This window comes from Drosophila novamexicana, unplaced genomic scaffold, assembly GCF_003285875.2.
Source record: "Drosophila novamexicana strain 15010-1031.04,08,12 unplaced genomic scaffold, DnovRS2.1 tig00000193-arrow-pilon, whole genome shotgun sequence".
NCBI lineage: Eukaryota > Metazoa > Arthropoda > Insecta > Diptera > Drosophilidae > Drosophila > Drosophila novamexicana.
The window spans coordinates 2,770,144-2,787,989 of NW_020824787.1; the positions used below are offsets into that span (position 1 = coordinate 2,770,144).

At 39.8% G+C, this 17,846-nt stretch overlaps 4 protein-coding genes across 4 annotated transcripts; 3 read left to right on the plus strand and 1 right to left on the minus strand.

Moving 5' to 3' along the window:
- The first annotated feature begins 3,107 nt into the window (after positions 1 to 3,107).
- LOC115759043 lies at positions 3,108 to 6,710 on the plus strand. Its single transcript, XM_030699867.1, has 6 exons — positions 3,108 to 3,302; positions 3,601 to 3,769; positions 3,832 to 3,994; positions 5,453 to 5,586; positions 5,646 to 6,310; positions 6,378 to 6,710. The coding sequence occupies exons 1-6, from the start codon at positions 3,139 to 3,141 to the stop codon at positions 6,652 to 6,654; spliced, it is 1,572 nt and encodes a 523-aa protein (XP_030555727.1). The 5' UTR covers positions 3,108 to 3,138; the 3' UTR covers positions 6,655 to 6,710.
- On the minus strand, positions 4,261 to 4,774 carry LOC115759046 (mitochondrial import inner membrane translocase subunit Tim13). The gene is made up of 2 exons (XM_030699869.1): positions 4,546 to 4,774; positions 4,261 to 4,470 (listed from the first exon to the last, which is right to left on the minus strand). The coding sequence occupies exons 1-2, from the start codon at positions 4,696 to 4,698 to the stop codon at positions 4,372 to 4,374; spliced, it is 252 nt and encodes an 83-aa protein (XP_030555729.1). The 5' UTR covers positions 4,699 to 4,774; the 3' UTR covers positions 4,261 to 4,371.
- LOC115759044 (probable small nuclear ribonucleoprotein E) lies at positions 4,871 to 5,356 on the plus strand. Its single transcript, XM_030699868.1, has one exon. The coding sequence runs from the start codon at positions 4,966 to 4,968 to the stop codon at positions 5,248 to 5,250; it is 285 nt and encodes a 94-aa protein (XP_030555728.1). The 5' UTR covers positions 4,871 to 4,965; the 3' UTR covers positions 5,251 to 5,356.
- Positions 6,711 to 11,390: 4,680 nt separating the features above from the next.
- LOC115758712 (protein spaetzle 3) lies at positions 11,391 to 17,405 on the plus strand. The gene is made up of 5 exons (XM_030699461.1): positions 11,391 to 12,800; positions 15,416 to 15,549; positions 15,974 to 16,098; positions 16,469 to 16,945; positions 17,011 to 17,405. The coding sequence occupies exons 1-5, from the start codon at positions 11,837 to 11,839 to the stop codon at positions 17,165 to 17,167; spliced, it is 1,857 nt and encodes a 618-aa protein (XP_030555321.1). The 5' UTR covers positions 11,391 to 11,836; the 3' UTR covers positions 17,168 to 17,405.
- Positions 17,406 to 17,846: the final 441 nt, after the last annotated feature.

Here is a 17,846-nt window from a genome sequence, read left to right on the forward strand (position 1 = left end):
ATAAACATTAATATTTATTATAGCGTCTAATTCAAATTCAAATTAATTAATTGTAGTCTTCTGTTTCACACTGTAAGCTTTGCTTTGTAGGCATTTAGTTAAATAGTTTATAAACAACAACAACAAAAAAACAAAAAATTGAAAAAAAAAAACAACAACAACAAATGCTAAACGTAGTTTTTAAGCAACTTCTTCTTTGTCTTTGTATCATGTGAATGGCAAATACTCGTAACTGTTATTGTAAATATCATTTCTATCGATGAATCGATAATGCGATCTATCGATATGTCACGTACTTTCGATTTCGTTGCCAACACTCTTTGTGAATGTTGCTTTGCAGAAGTAGAAGAAGAAGAAGAAGAAGCCAAGCCAAGCCAAGAGCCAAGCGAAAGCGCGCGAGCACAGATTTCAAAAATCTATAAACTTTTGTTAAACATATATATTATATAACACACACACACACACACACACACATCTAATTCATAAACTAAATTTTAAATTTTCATTATGCCTGTGTGTGTTTTGTACTTTCTAAAAGAAAAGCAAGAAAATCTAAACTTTTCGAAGCAACAAAAAAAATTAAGAAAAACAAAAACAAAAACAAGAAATTTAAACCAAAATTCAAATTTAGCCCTAAGCGTCGCCAGCGAAAAACGTGTAAAATTGTATAAACAAACAATTATTAATAAACAAATGGAAATTAAAATTAAAATTAAAATATATATATATATATACATTTACAGTTTAACAGCAACAACAACAGCAACAAAACATAAACAATTGTTATGCAAATTTGAAAAGTTATTTAAATTAAACGCAAAAAACAAAAAGAAAAGAGAAAAGAAGAAAAAGAAACGAATTACAAATTGCTATGCAAAAAGATAAATAATAAAAAATTTAAATATAAATAAAAGAAAAAACAACAAATTATTGTACATTAATTATTTGTATGTTCATTTTGTGTTTCATTTACAAAACAAAATTCCAACAGAAAACTCCCTCCCTCCCTACCCCCCCTCAGAAACTGAAGTGAAAAATTAGAAAAACTAACGGAAAAACTAACAAGAAGGTTAATCAAAACGGTTTTCACAACATTTTTTATATTAAAGGCCAAATTTTACAAATTACAAAAACAAAAAAGAGAAGAAAAACAAACAAATTGAAAACAGAGCGCAGAGAAACGTACACACAATTTTTGCAGTTTTTTGTATAATTATTTCTTTTGCTAATAACCCAAAGAAGAGTTATATATATTAACAAAATAATAATTATTAAACGACAAAAAAACAAAAACAAAAACAAAAACAATCATTTTATTAACAAAAATATATAAAACAAATTTTACAAAAAAAAGAAAAACAAAATAAAAAGCTGCTTTAAATAAAAATAAAAAAAATTAAATATTGTTAAAAAATGTATTCAAAAACAACAAGAACAACAACAAGAACAATTAATAAATGGCATTAGTTATTAACAAATACGCATGCATATACAGAAATCGGCGTCTTGTCAATATATTATTATTATTATTATAATTATTGCATAATAATTACAATAATTATTATTAACTATTATTTATTTATGTGACATTCAGAATGCAAATAAAATGTACAAATTGTGGACAAAACGGTCAACGGATGCGATTAAAAATAAACAAAAACAAAGTTTAATTCAATTAAACGGTTAGAGGAAAAACAACAACAACAACAACAACAATTTAACTTCAACGTTTCATATTTAAGTAGTGCAGCAACAAATAAAACAAAATTAATAATAATTAATAAAAATAAAAAACGAAACAAAAAAAAGCGAAAAATTATTACATATGTAAAGTCAAGACAAAATACACAAACAACAACAAAATGGTAAATATTATGCATAATAAATATTTGAAAAACATCAAATCGAATCTACTTTTTATTAAAACTTGTTTTAAAATTTATTTGTAAATATTTGCAGCATGCTTTTGGGCAGCGCGTTTAAGATTTGCCAGTCTTTTTATGTTGCATACTTTCGAGCTGATAATAAGAACGGCCTTAGCGAATACAACAACCCTGTCTACACAAGCAGCCTACTCAACATGACTACCTGTCAATAGATGGCGGCGCAAGCGTCGAGCAGTTTGGCCAGTACACAACTGGCTGGCAGTTGTACGCTTAGCTGCTAGATGGCGCTTTGCGAATTAACGGCTTGCTAACGTATTTTAGAAATTCAAATTATTGTAAGCACAAGAAAAACCAAATTAACTTCAAAAATGTATGAAATTTCCAATTAACTAATAAAATAAAAAATGACAACCAATTTGAAAGGTCAAAGCAGGTCGAACCATGATTAAAGTGTCATTAATATTGCAAAAACTTAAAGGAAAAACTTTGTTTAAGCAAGTAGATAAAAGATGGCCAGATATTCTAAAGCAAAAGTTCAAATCGCATGAAAAACCACTCAGCTTATAATATTATAATGGTAATTTCCCATATGTAGATATGTTTGTGCATTGAAAATATGTGATTGAATAAGGAAAATAAAAAATGCACTTACCCCGAAAAACTCTCTTGCAAAAGCCAAAGAGAAAGCGCAAGCTCCAGAATCCGGTAGAAAAAAAAGAGGGCAAGGGCCTGGTTAAGTGTGCCGCATGGAGTCGCAGCCGCAGCGTCTCAGTCGCAGCCTCTTCTTCAGTCTCAACGAGCGAGCCACAGGGAACGCGGCGCGTGCGCATGACGGCAAAGTTGTTGCTTTTTCGAGGGGGGAGGGGCAGCTGCAATTAAGTGAAAAGAACTTTAGTTAAACTGTGTGACTTAAGATAGTTTCTATTTGATATTAAGCAAAAGCAGCAGAGCTCACAAATTGTTTTTCCCGACTCGGTTTTAGTTTGTGGCGTGGCTTTTATTTTTTTCGTTTTTTGTTTTTTTTTTTCGTGTTGTCTTTAAGCATTTTCAGGCGAAACCGGTTTTCGCTCTCTCTCTCTCTCTCTCTCTCTCGCACGCAAACGGAACGTGGAACTGAAAACATAAACAAAACAGAGCGAAATATTTTGCGCAGAACAAAAACAACAACAAGAAAAACGAAAAACGGAATACGAAAAACGGAAAAGGAAAGAACGGAAAAGGAAAGAACGGACAGACATTGCTTGCTTTGAAAATGAGCGCACGTTCGCCGCACAGCGATCCGGCCTTGGCGGGATTGCCGCAGCTAATTGAAGATTTGCAGCGACTGTGCGAGGATCAGGACAGCGCCGATGTGGTCTTTATATGTGGTCGGGACGACGAGAAGATCTACGCACACAGAAGCATTCTAATGGCGCGGTTAGTAATCAGTCCAATACGAAATACGAATATTCCAATTGGATTTTCTAATATTGCGCACTAATTTAACCAATTGGTTTTTTTGTTTCTTGTAATACGATATTTAACTGTTACTTCTTCGTGCTCACTCGTGTCACGTGCGAAAGCACGTCGCAATGCTAAAGTCTCGGCCCAGTCTGATTGGACTGGTTCTCCTTTTATGGCACTGCACTGCGACTGCGTGCAGTCATTTGCGGCTTTAGCACGTGCCGCACACTCATTGATTTGATTAGTTAATTAACGTTTTCTTTTATACTAGCTGCAAGAGCTTTAAGACCGCGAAGCGCGGCGAGGTCTGCCGGATTCCCATTCCGGGCTGCACAGTCTCGCCGGCGGCACCGGGCACTGGCACGCCGACAGCAATACGATTGCCGCATATTAATGCCGAATTGTTTCGACAGTTTATATTGTATGTGTACACTGCAAAGGTTGGTAGCAAGCCCAATTCGCCTAATTTAACATACTCACCGGCATTTATATTCTTTTATAGCTTATGCTGCAGGATTATCGCGTCTTCGAAATGTTAACCCTGGCTCAAGACATGGGCGTCTTTGAGCTGCGTGCCGCTTGCGAGGATCATGTTATTTCCACACTGTCTGTAGATAATGCATGCACTTTTTTGACCGCAGTCATGGATATACACGAGAAAGCAGGTGCGTAACTTTAAAATTTGATATTTTCGGTTTATAAATTTATTTCGGCCGCGGCTATTCGATATTAAAAACGCGCTTTTGCCATTCAACACGCGCGAGTTTCAGAGTCGCACTAATATCGATAAGCAAAAACAGCTGTTGGCGATGGTAAAACTATCGTTGCTTTAAACAAAACAAACTATCGAATGCATCATGTGGCTCCTTTCGATACTATTGTTATGGCACGTTTTTATTTAGCCACCAAAACGCAAAACATGTATTAAAAATTTAGTTTTTATGGTTCTCTTTTTATACAACAAGTAAAACTAAGTTGAACAAACTAATAACAACGATTAGTTGAATGCGCAGTCGTAGTCCTCATTAACTGTACATGCTGCTCACATTTTTGATTGTTCACGTTGTAACCTCTGCCCGTAGGTTCGCGAAATAAGGTTCCACGAGTCCATGAAACGGTCCATACACAATGACACGCATTTCTAGAAACAATTAGAATGGTTCATTCCAGAGCAGCGATTCTTAGACAATAATGTGGCATAGGCTCGTGAACATACCTGCTCAGATGCGTCAAGCGATGTTCCTGGCTTGTTAATGCATTTCTTGAAGCATTTTGTGGTCATTTGTGTGAGCAACTCTTGCGCATTTGCAACCGCAATTTGTTGTTTCACTTGGTCCATTATTTCACCCTTATCAACGGTGTGAGCCATGTTTTTGTTTATTTTGAGGCAAAAACTTCTCAAATTTCTCAAACCGAGATCTTCTGACGCAACCGGCCTGTATTCAACTATCGATATGAGCCTACTATGCTATCGTGTTTTCTCGTGACTAGGGTTTCATGTGCGATAGTATCGATCACAATACTTTTGCTCACCGAAAAAGACGCCGGCAGCAGCAGCAGAAAAAAAAAAAAAAACAGAAAACGTTTTTGCGAAAATATATTAAACGTAGACTAGAGTCAATAACAAAGCACCAAAATGTCCTTCAAAGGCAACCCAAAGGTGCAAAAGGTGATGGTGCAGCCCATCAACCTGATCTTTCGTTACCTGCAAAGCCGTTCGCGCGTCCAAGTGTGGCTCTACGAGAACATTTCGCTGCGCATCGAGGGCCACATTGTGGGCTTTGACGAGTACATGAATCTGGTGCTGGATGATGCCGAGGAGGTGTATATTAAAACGCGCCAACGCAAGAATCTTGGCCGCATCATGCTCAAGGGGGACAACATAACGCTTATACAGAATGTCAGCCCGTCCAAGGATTAGGCTAAATTCGCGTAAAACTAATAAAAAAAAAAAAAAAACCATACATCATAAGTGATTTAATTGTAAGCCGAAAGGTTATCCACAATAAAATGAAAGAACTTTTTATATGAAACTGGCGACTTTTAATGGGAACGTGTAGCACAGCTCAGGTGAATTGATTGCTTAAATGTCCAAATTATTCATGTCTATATCCGCTTTGCAGGTGCCAAGTGCGCGGCTTCGTTTATGGAGCGCTGCATCATTTATATCGGAGAGAATGCCGGCGAGTGTGTTAAAACAAACTCGTTTCTTACACTTACCAAGGAGGCGCTCATCAAAATCATATCATCGGACTATGTAGGTGCAACCTTGAATCCTTCTTCATTCTTTATATGAACTTTGTTTTTCACTTTCAGTTCTGTTTGGAGGAGGAGGAGGTTTGGCGCTGTGTTTTAGCTTGGGCCAAATACCAGGCGGGCGTCACCCAGCCCACAGCCCACTGGACCGAGGAAGAGCGTGCTCGCGTCTGTCAGCATTTGAGCGGCGTGATGGGCCATGTGCGCCTGCTCTTGATCGATAGCCAGGTGTTTGCCGAAGAAGTGGAGCCCACTGGCGCTGTGCCCATGGAGCTTTCGCTGGAACGCTATCGCTACGCTGCCCTGCATCCCAATAAGTTGGTGGACAATGATAAGCGTCTGCAGCCGCGCCTTGCGGTCAACATGTTTCCGGGCTCGCAAATCTTGCGCAACGATAAGCTGCCATTGCAGGGCATACTCAACGGCTGGTTTGGTGTGCCCAAGCAGAGCTGGCGTTTGGTTTTCCGCGCCTCGACGCACGGCTTTGGCTCTAGCTCGTTTCATCGTTATTGCGATGGCGTCGCCCCGTGCATGGTTATTGGATTGGGCGCACATGGCGAGATTAGTGGTGGCTATACGGATGTCGCCTGGGCCAAGACCAGTCGCAAGGGTGGCTATTTGCATTCGGAGCGCGCATTCCTGTTCATGTTGAATCCACCAAATGGCGAACAGCCCGCCAAATTTGATATCGTCAAGAAACCATATGCCATCTGCTATCATCCAGAGTAAGTGACTGTCAAGCGTTGATCTATATAAAAAAAGCTTCTATTAATCCATGCCATAACCGAACAGCTGCGGTCCCATATTTGGAGCTGGTGCCGATCTGCTCATATCCAGCAACTGTAACGTGAACACGGACTCGTACTCCAATTTGCCACACTCCTACGACGGACCCAGCGCCGCACATGTGACGCTCTTTGGCGATTACAATTTCGCGATCAGCGATTATGAGGTTTACACTCTGGCCGCCACCCACGGACATGGGCACGGGCACAGTCATAGCCAAAGCCTGGCGAGCAATGGCCAAGCGCCGGGCGTGCCCAGCAAAACAAAATATGATAGATACTAAGTTAACAATTAGACAGACATTTTTGTAGTTCCAATTGCCCAGCAGCTCTCAGCTGGCAATAAAATTCAGATCATAATCCCAGCTGGCCATTTGCAAATGGTATTCGGAGTCAAGTTTATGACATGGCACAAGGTAACGACCAGAAATGGAAAGGTAATTAATGATTGGAAAACTATTGTCGGAGTTTTTTATTTGTTGTTAGCCAACTTCTTGGTTGCCAAGAACCAAAATAATTAACTCGTTTCCCTGTGTCTTTGTGTGTAAAGCTGAAAGTGTTGGGCGGCGGCTTCAGTTGAAGCTTGCGAGGGTGGCTCCAGGAGTTTGCATAAACTTTATATAGATGTCATCTTAGTGAGAAAAATGATTTTTAAAGAGAGAACTAAAGAGAGAGCTAACTATGTCTTTGTCTTCCGCATACGTAAATTCTATTTATTTTTCAATTTTGGTTTATATTTCAATTTGAAATCTAAGCAATCTTATTACTTTGTCCGGCACCTAATGCCCTTCAAGGTTCGATTCGTGGTAATACAGATTGGAATTCCGAATTCGAGTCGCTGCTTTTGAAAATCACTTGAATTTCTAGTTATTACTCAAACAATCGATTCGTTTAGTAACAAATAAATAGCTTGACTTTATATATATATAACAAACAATGAATGTGCTGTGCACTTGAACCTGGTGCTGGGGTCCACACCTCTCGCATAATTGACAAAGAAAAACAAATGCGTAAAAGGTACATTTCAGATCGATTCAGTTCAGTTCGGGCTAGAATAATAAGTCACTCATAATGGCCAATGCTTGAGTTATAGTAAAATATATATAAAGCCCGGACGGTCAGCAATAGATCGCCCCTCCCCCCTCCCCCCCTCCTCCTCATCTAGAGAGGTGTGCACATGGCGCTGAAGTTGATCTCAACTGGTTTTCAACTACTTTTCAAAATGCTTCTGATAAATTGGTCCACGCTTTAAATTGGTTCTAATTAAAGCGATTTTTTCCTCTTTTTTTATATTTTATATTTTATGCTGATCGAATCGATCAACGACTATGGCATCTAAGGCGCCTGCCCGCCGGAACCCCTTCTACATACTTTGTGTCATTCGTCGCGGAGCTCGGGAATCGGTATAGGAATTGAAATTCAAACAACAAACACTTGATGTTTGGCGTTTTATTTTATTGTGACTGCACAAAAGATTGGCAGTTAAAATTTGTTGTTAACGACTTAAGGCCAAAGCTCGAGAGCACATTTCGATAAGGCAGCCAGCTTTATACAGTATCTCATGTTGTATTTGTCTTTAGTTTTGACAGGCGACGTTCCCCCCCCCCCCCCCCCCCCCCCCCCTCACTTTTTTTTTTAACAAAAGCCTGAGGGCGCCCTGGCCGCGACAGGCGCTAGCAGAATGTCATTTTTAATTTAATTTTTATTTTCGTTGATCTCGCGGATTGTCAAGTGGATAAGATAAGTTCAGACAATTAACAAGAAGTGTTTCATAAAAAAAAAAGAAACACAAAAAGGGAAAGGCAAGGCACATAAACTGGCGCTTGCCTTTGTCACTCAGTGTGTTGGGGCCAGCTATGTGCGAGTACTCGGAGGAAACTAGTTCTAGCTTTGGCTCTATTCAAACAATCCATAATGCATAAGTATGTGGGTATATGTTCAAGCAGATCGATTTTAGGGCTGGCAAATGCGGACCATCTGTGACATTTCTATACCTATATATATAATACCTTAGCTTTAAATTTATTTCCCAAATATTATATTTGAAATAGCAATTTAACGAACCAAAAACCTAGCAGAGGTTCGCGAGCAAGCCTTCAGGCGAAACAAAGGGTTCAACTTAGAATTGAACCAGCAATTGTAAAAAAAAAGTTCAACTCTTCTTCGTTTTTGTTTAAAGCTTTAAATTACTTTGAGCGTGAAAATCTTTTTGCAAGCACAATTCTTAACCAAAACCTGGAACCTACAACTTTGAATCGAACCAGCACTGACAAAAAAAAGTTCAACTCCTAGTTTTCTGCATCTCATCGTTTTAAGCCGGAAATTTCTTTATTTTGGGTTTCTCCTAAATTGTATACAATGCGACTATCGAAGTTCTAACCAAAAGCTTAAACAGGTTCACGAGCCAGGCGAGATTTAAGGCCTGCATTGAACCAGCACAAAGTTCGACTCCTTATTTTTTAACTCGGCTTGATGCTGAAATTTCTTTATACTGTTTCTATGCAAACAAATTAAAAATTTAACCAAAAGTTAGGGCATTCTACGAACTGCCAACCGAACCTGTAGAGTTAGCTCAAGAAAGTGGCCTCATTTATCACATTTTAACCAAAATACAATTGTTCATTTCGAGCTTTAGTTGAACCAACCCTGGTCGCAACGAATGTGCGATATTTGTTGGGCTTGGTCAGCATTGTCCGTCATAAAACAAAATGCCTGCTATTAGCCATGTATCCATGGCCATGGCGTGGTCAACTCTCGGTCAACAGCCGGACAGCTGGCCAGCCCATGTGCTACAGTTAACTTGAACCCATTTACATATGTATATCCATGTACAGGGGCCACAAAGGCGAACCGCTTTAACTCTGGCTCAACGGCAAAAGATTGGTTTGAACCTTTCGAAAAGCAATGTTCTGACATTCCATTGGGCCACAGCCCAAGCAATTCATGTGCCATTTATAGGTTTTCCGACTGGCATAAATGAATATTATCAATAGTTTGTGTCTGGTGTGAATCACTACACAGATTCGTGCCCAACAGGAGCTGGGTGCTCATTAGGGCGGATTTCCCTGACACAATCATGTGAAAGATAAGATCAGCTGGCATGTTAGCTAATGCATCCGTTTCCGTAAACGGACACTGACTGACAACTCGCGATTGCCAAACAGGTGAGAGAGAGAGAGAGAGAGAGAGAGAGAGACATATTGAGAGAGGGAGAGGGGGGCAGAGGGGCTGCTCCAGTTAAGAGGTGTTAATATGCAAAGTGTAAGCTGTCTCAGCTGGCGTGACGTAGACGTGTCTACGCCCTCGTACAGCTGTCTAAGCACCCACCTTGGCGGCTAGAGTCATCATCTTTAGCATCATCATCATCATCATTATGATCATCATGAGCACTAGCTCATCGCCAAATGCACTCGGCATTACGGCGACATAGCTAAAAGCTGCCCCGCCACACGCTGCAGAACCCAACGCTGTAATCTCCAGACTCTAGTTCTGGCCAAAGTCTCTCAAGAGAGAGACGAGAGAGAGAGAGAGAGGCAGAGCGAGAGAGCGGCAGCGAGTATTTGCTCTCTTAAGCAAACGTTACTCTTTGCTGCTCTTCACAACCTGTTTTTTTAAAGCCAACTTCAAAAATACTTTTGCTTTTCATTGCCTTCAAGACGACAACGACGATTTTGTTTGGTGATTAATATGCGCTTTTCGAAAATGAAACAAACGAGTCGCCAAATGGAACAAAAGAAAAAAAAAACCAACTGCTGCAGCGAGTCGACCCAAAACATTGGCCCAGGTCACAAATTATCTGACAAATAGTCTGCCAAGCCCTCAGACTAAGCCCTAAGCCTACGCCCCAAGCCTAAACCAAATTCCTCCACAGTTTTTGGTAATGCAACTTAATTTTGACATGATATATTTAATTAAAACAAATTTTTATAAATATTTGAAATTTAATGTTTGGAATATTTTTGGATCTTTTATATTGAAAATTAAGAATATTTTGTATGCTTTTTTTTAAATAAAATATTTAAAATTTAATATTTAAAATTTTTTTAATATCATTTAAAAAAAACTTTAAATAATTTTAATACAAATTTGCTTGATTTTGATTTTTTTTAAACTATTTTTTTTGTTTAATTACATATTAATTTTTTCTGAATAAATATTTTCAACTTTTTCAATAAGATCTCCCAAACTAAATTCAAATAAATAATTTGTTACACAAACAAAAGAAACAAGCTTAAAATTACAATTAAAAACAGAATTTGAAATATTAAAAAAGCATTGTCAGGAGCAATTTTATGGAAGTTGCGCCAAGAGTTTTCTTGAAAACCTTTGAAATTTTAAATAATTTTCTATACTCGTTAAATATTTGTTTAAGACACATACTTAAGTTTTTTTAAGGAAATGTTTTCCATTTGGAATAGCATAAATATTTGCCATAGAAAATAAATATATTGTCTTAATTTTAAACATTTTTTCAAAAATATATTATATATTAAAAAATATTCTAACAAGGTAAGATAATATATATATATATATATTAATATATATTGTTACTGTAAAGAAATCATAAATCAGAACAAGAAGAAGTATTTCAATCTGTTGAAAATCGCAAGAAGCCAACAATTTTGCTCAGTGCAGCATTTTGTTTTGAGCGCAAGCGCCTAAGGTATCGAACTTTATAGTCTAGGAGAGCATACAACGATCGGATTGATTGATTCGCATATTTTTCCGGTTTTGTTTTATTTTTCGTTTTGCCATTCAAAAAAACGTACGTCGCTGAGTGGAGCGGAGTACGGCGGCCGCTCACTCATTTTTTGAGCAACTGTTTTTAAAAGTCAGTCGGTTGTTTTGTTTTTGTTTTCTTTCTTGAGTATTGAGGCTGGCTGGAAATGTATATATTTTTCCCATTAAGGTTTTTTAAAGGCGCACGCCGAGAACGGCTCAGTCTCGATTGTCAGCTTGTCGTGAATGGTTTTTTAGCACAAGAGTCGCGGCTACCCGAGTTCCACCAAACCGCGCAACTTATATTAACACACCAAGCACACCAAGCACTAGCACCTTAATAGCAACAACAACAACAACAACAACAGCAACAGCAACAATAGCAACAACATTTGCACATATTTATATACTACATAACTCGCAAGAGACGCTGCGCGCGCGTGTGTGTGTGTGTGTGTGTGTGTGTCCATCTGTGTGCGCTATTGTCGCTGGGGGAGGGGAGGCCACAGATTTGCCTTTTGCATAAATCATTTAAAGCGCGCGCGCTCCACAAAACGCTTTTCAGCTGTCGCTCGATTTGGTTCTGGTTCGACATATTCTGATATGTAGGTTAGCCAGCAAGTTCGTTGCCTAAGTCTTTCGTATCATGCTGTGACGGGAGCTTCAATTAAATTTACGTAACCTGGAACGCGCTGCGATTTTATAACAAAGACCCACCAGCACACACTCATACACACATTGACACACATGGCGCTGGCCAACTTTTCGCTGCCTTTTGGCGCACTAGCTCAGCCCTGGGGCGTGACGCTGGCCCCGCTGCATCCCATACACCAGCTGGCCAGCAATACGAACAATTTGCTCTACTCGCCGGCGGATCATCAACAGCAACAGCAACAGTCGCCGGAAGCTGGCGCTCCGGGCGCCACGGACTACTTCAAGAACAATCCCTATGGCACACCAGCGCTGCATCAGCAGCAGCAGGAGACGCCGGCACAGCCACAGCCTGGCTATCCGTACGGCAGCAGGCGCAAGCAGGGCACCGCCTACTTGCCGCCCACGGGCGCCGCTCGCAACTCTGTCTACCACATACAGCAGCAAGAGCAGCAGCAACAGCAGCAGACGGTGCAGCAGGCGCAACTGGAGACCAACGAGAACAGCGTCACGTTCCAGAGCAGCGCCGGCCAGAGCCACAGTCACAGCACAGTGCAGCTAACACAGTCCGCGGGCCGTGGTCCCGCCGAGGGCTCATACAGTCGCTATCCGGGCCAGGCGCCAGCGGCGCCCGCCCCTAAACAGCAGAAACAATACTACAATGTCCAGGGCAGCGCCAGCGCCAGCGCCAGCTTTAGCAAGAACAGCGGCAGCTTTAGTATTACCGGCTTTGGCAGCAGGCAGCAGCCACAGCCGCCGCAGCAGCAGCAGCCAAATCCACAGCTGCAGACGCAGCCGCAGCGACCGCCTCCGACATCCGCCCACACACAGCAGCGCGGCAGGCAGCCGGGCAAAACGGAGACGCCAGCGGCCACTTATGGCGTCGCGCCGCCAGATAATTATCCGGAACGCGCGCCGGGCTTTACGCGTGTCCAGGCTGGTCAGGGTTCCAGGACTCAGGTGCACGCCGTGCTCGACTACGATGTGGAGGAGGGCGAGGAGGACGAGGAAGAGGAGGAGGATGATGGCGAGTACTACGACGCCGAGGCGCAGGCTAAAGGTGCGTGTGAAATCTATATAACTGTTTTATATCTACGTACACTGAACGAAAAAATGTCTAACAATAGAAAAGTTGTTCTTGGCTTGCCAAAAAGGTTTTTTTTTGGTTTCCTTTGCAAGAGTTTAATTTATGTAAAACGCATTAATATTTGTTTAATGCTCATTTAGCTGCTATTAAAATTTGAAATGAATTATAACTACAGTGAACGCTCGCAGGCTAGAACGCTTTAGTAATACACAAGGGATTTTCAATTTTTTAAGAACTTACGAAATGTTTAAGGTACATTTTATTTTTTCTGCAAGACAATAATTAAATTAAATTATATTAAATTATATTTTTTTTATTTAAAGATTTTCTGTTTTGTTAAAAACGTAAATTTCTTGTTAGAAACATTGAATTATTTGAACTTTAAAAATTTATTATTTATATATTATATATATATTTATTTGCTAATAAAATTTAAAAATTCATTTAATATTAATAAGGAATCTTTAAATTTAATTAACAAAAATATATACATATTTCAAGAATATTTAAAAATAAATAATCTTTAAATTTAATGGGCTAATAAAAATATGTTTATTTAAAGATTATTTAAAAGTTATTAAATTATAAATGATAATAAATAATCTTTAAATTTATTGACAAAGTTTAAATAAATATTTTTGGATTATTTAATTAAATTAATTTAAAAAAATTTAATTTTATTTTACGATAGTCTTGCAGAAAAATGATTTTGTTAATAACTAAATGCCTTATAAAAATTCTAAGTTTGACCTAATACAAATACTTAAATTAATTTTTTTTTTTTAATATTTGCTTATGAGCTCTTATTTGATTTTGATTATTTCGATAATTTAAATCTATCTTTGGATTAAAGAGAATATAATCTTCTTTTCATAAAATCAGCTCTAGAAAAATTGGAATATCTTAAAAAAAAAACAAAGACTTCTTTTTCATGCTCGAAAAAAGTTTACAAAACATTCTTTAAGGAGCAATACTATATTCAGGAAATAATTGGGCATATGCAAATATTTTAATATATTAATAATATCTCAAAAAGAGGAAAATCTTCAAATATTTGTTACAAATTCGAACAAGTAAGACTGGCAAATTGTTTTGCTGTTCAAACGAGCTATCGATGTCTATGGAATGTATGTTTTGGTATTTGGCGGATGGTATTGGATCTCTCACACGATGCCCCCCGCCACCACCAACAAAATTTATGTTAATTGTTGTTGTAGCTTTACTTATGTTTGTTTTTTATTTATTTTGCGTGTGTGTGTGTGTGTTTGTGTGTTTTTTGGCTAGTTTGCTACTTCGCATAGTTGTTAGCTTGTTGTTTCTGTGTGTATCTTTCCAATTGGGAGCAACTTCTGCACATTGCTGTTAGACAACAACAACAACAACAACAGGAACAACAACAACAATAGAAAGAAGAAGCAGCAGCAGCAAATAGCTACAAGTAGACGGAGCAAGGTCAAAGGTCTACAAACCGCTCAGGCAAGGTCGCCTTGGACAGTAATGGCCAGTGTTTGACTTTTATAGCTGTCGCTGACTAACACGCACCGCGATTTATGCATCAGTTGTTATAGCTGTTTTTTATACACCTCTTCAGCAGCAACAACAACAACAACAATAACACAGATAATAGAGCTAGCGACAGTTGCTCTGTGAGACACAAAAAACTGTCAGCGCATTTGATAATTCACTTTTGCTTTTTATTTTTCTTGTTTTTTGTTTGTGCTGCGTGGCGCCTCTTTGTTTCAGCTCGGCTCATTTTGTGGCACAAACTGGCAGGTTGTTGCGGCTCAAGCTCAAGTATGACAGGCTATACATATAGAGTATGTGTGTATTATTATTATTATTATGCAAGAAGTCGGGCCCCATTCAACGGGGCCCTCGACTTGTCTTAAATGATGCCGAAGACGTGCACACGCGACGAGCACATAGGTACACACACACACACACACACACAGACATGTGCACATGCATCTATATAAGATCAAGTACATGTGTGTGCACTTGTATATACGGTCGCATTGTTCAAGATTTTGATTTTTGGCTCTTGCTGGGTTTCACCTTTGCGACGTGCGAGCAACATACAAAAAATGAAACGAGTTCAACATGTAATGTAACGGCAACAGTTGCGAAGTACAGTGAAACCCACTTAACGGCAACACAAATTCTATGCGCGCAATCCTTTCGCCAAAAAAATCCCTGCACACGTGCACACATATGCATGAAAAGGGAAAGGGAAAGTTCACGCACAGTTCACGGCTCGATACGTTTAATCAAGCTGCAAGATCCGTCTTCGGCATGGCCCCGGCATTACAAATGCCAGGCGAGTGGCTCAGTCTTTTGTTTTTTTTATTTATTTATTTTATTTTCTTATGCATTTCATATAATTTATATGTCAACTGTGCAGTGCGATTTGTATGCAGCATTGCAATTATTTACACTACTTTTATTTTCAGCAATTTATTTTATGTCTTCGGGGGGTTTTTTTTTTGCGATGCAGCAGCAAAAGCCAAACTGTCCTCGCATGACTCAGCTGCAGTTTTTAATTAACAATTTGGTATTCATTCATATATTTTGTTTAATTTTGTTTGCAGACAAGTCGAACAAGAGCCCGATGCCCAGCGTAACGCCCATACAGGGCCCCATCTTCCTGAAGAACGGCAGCGTGCCGGTCGTTCCATTGTTTTCCTATCCCAAATCAAATAATGGCTCATTTCTGCAGATTCCGGTAAGTACACCCCCATCGAAAGAAAACAAAAACGACTCCAAAACGGACACGCGCGCGTGTTTTCCAATACGTTTTGCGATTACGGCTTTGGGAACAAGCAAGTAAGTATATCGATCGAGTTTGCTCATTTGCGGAAATAACTTTGACGATCTCTGTCAGTGTGTGTGTGTGTGTGTGTGTGTGTGCTTCTCTTTATGTTGTTTTTGGCGCACGAAGGTCGCGCGAGTTCGTTTCGTCAAGAGGTGTGCTGATAATCATGCCAATCGCAGCACCAAGCGACTCTCCAATACTCTAAAAAAAAAAATAATAGCTCGCGACTCGACTGAATGATGATATTAAATGAAACCTTTAACTTGAGTCATTTAATGGGTCGAACATTCCCAATGCTAATGCCAGTTCCCCTCTCTCTCCCCCCTCTTTCTAGATCTGGTGGACGGCGCTGTCGGTGGCGCTCGGCCTGGATGTCCGGGGCGATGTGATCAAGGGCGTGCCCTGCATCAAGCGTTATCATCAGCTCTTCTGCCCGACCGCCGGCAATAGCTATCCCATGTGAGTATCTCTCGAATAACTGGCTAGTGGTTATTCTTGGCATAAATTATGATTCAGAGTCTTGATGAAATCAATTTGACATCTCATTTTGACTTGCTAATTTGAAACATTCCATTTAATTGGAATCGAGTTCAATCATTTTCAATTTTTAGTTCGTTTTTTAATTAGCTCAAGGAAACTTAAAACTGTTTAAATGCCAATAGATACAAATTGAAAAATTGTATCTTTCAAAGTTAATCATTTTTTCAGTATATAAAAAGAAGTATCTCGGTTGGATCCTTACCTATGTATCATCATTAATAGTTATCTGCTTCTAATCTATTCTATTCTAAACTATATGTATTAACTAAATCTTCTTCTTCTTGTTTAGCGATAAAATCGAGCGTTTCATAGACGACAACAAGGCGTTGATGCGCCGCATGTACGGCGACTTTGAGATGAACATGGAGGGCGGCGGGGGCGGGGGTCAGGCGAAGGTGCGCAAGCGTCGATTCATAGACGAGCCGGACATATTTATACCGCCCGGCGCCTATGCAGCGACAGCGGGCGAGGCGGGCGAGGCGGGCGACAGCTACTTCGGGGAGCTGCGCAAGAAGCGGCAGGCGGCAGCGGGCGGAGCTGGCAACAACCGGAACCGTGGAGCCGCCGGAGGAGGAGCGGGCGGCAGCAGCCGGGCTAACAATGTGCCAGGCAATGCGAACGGCAGCTCGGGCACAGGGCGACTCGATGCATGCGAGTCGAAAATAGAGATTGTGACGCCCTACTGGGCCTCGAATTCGGCGGGCAAAATACGCGCCATTGTGAACACACAGCACTTCGAGCAGGCGATACACCAGGAGGTTTGCAGGTAGCATAGCCGCATGGAGCTGCCATTTGAATAGTAACTAATCCGTAATGTATCCATTCCCCCAGCAATACGCAAACGTCGCGCTGCGAGGGCGAATGCGGCTGCGAGCAGAAATACAAATGGCATCGATTGCTGGCCTACGATCCGGACAACGATTGCAAGGGCATTTTTATGGATTGGTTCCTGTTTCCTTCGTGCTGTGTCTGCCGCTGCAATCCCTGAGCGTGTCCATGCCCAACATGAACTACGTGTAGTAGTAGTAGTAGTAGCAAAGGCGTGCGAAGGAGTTAAATAGAATGCCACTGAATGTATTTTAGTTGTTCTTAAGTAGACCCTAAACAATTTAATTACGCCTAGCTCTAGGTTCTTTTGTCTAAGTTTAAGCTTTTACACAAGCCATATCCCATCTGAACTATATCGCAATTGATCCGACTCCATTTGTTGTTGTAATTCGTAATTGTAATTGTCGTGCGATTAAAAGTGAATAAAATTAATTCAAAATCAAGCAGCGCAGACTTTTGGAATTGTTTGCAAAATGAACTGGAGACGATTTCAATTTAATGACTTCATTTAAGATTTAAACGATAAAATTGAATGAGCAAAGGTTTAATTTTTTAGATTATTTTTGTGTTGTCAAAGAACCTTGACATAATATGTGGAATAATTTCGGACTTTCAAGGATCTTGAGAGTTTATGTGGAATAATCTCTGGATTTTCCTTTAGCCGCAAGATCAAGGCTTTTGCTTTGACTCACAATCTTTGCGAGTTCTCTTTGAATGTACCTGAAAGAATTGGTTAGCTTATGCCCAGCTATATTATGCCTTGTCTATTGAGGGCTACATTTATTTTGACATTAGCTTGGAAATCGGCGCAGATATAATGCCAGCTCTGAACATTCAGG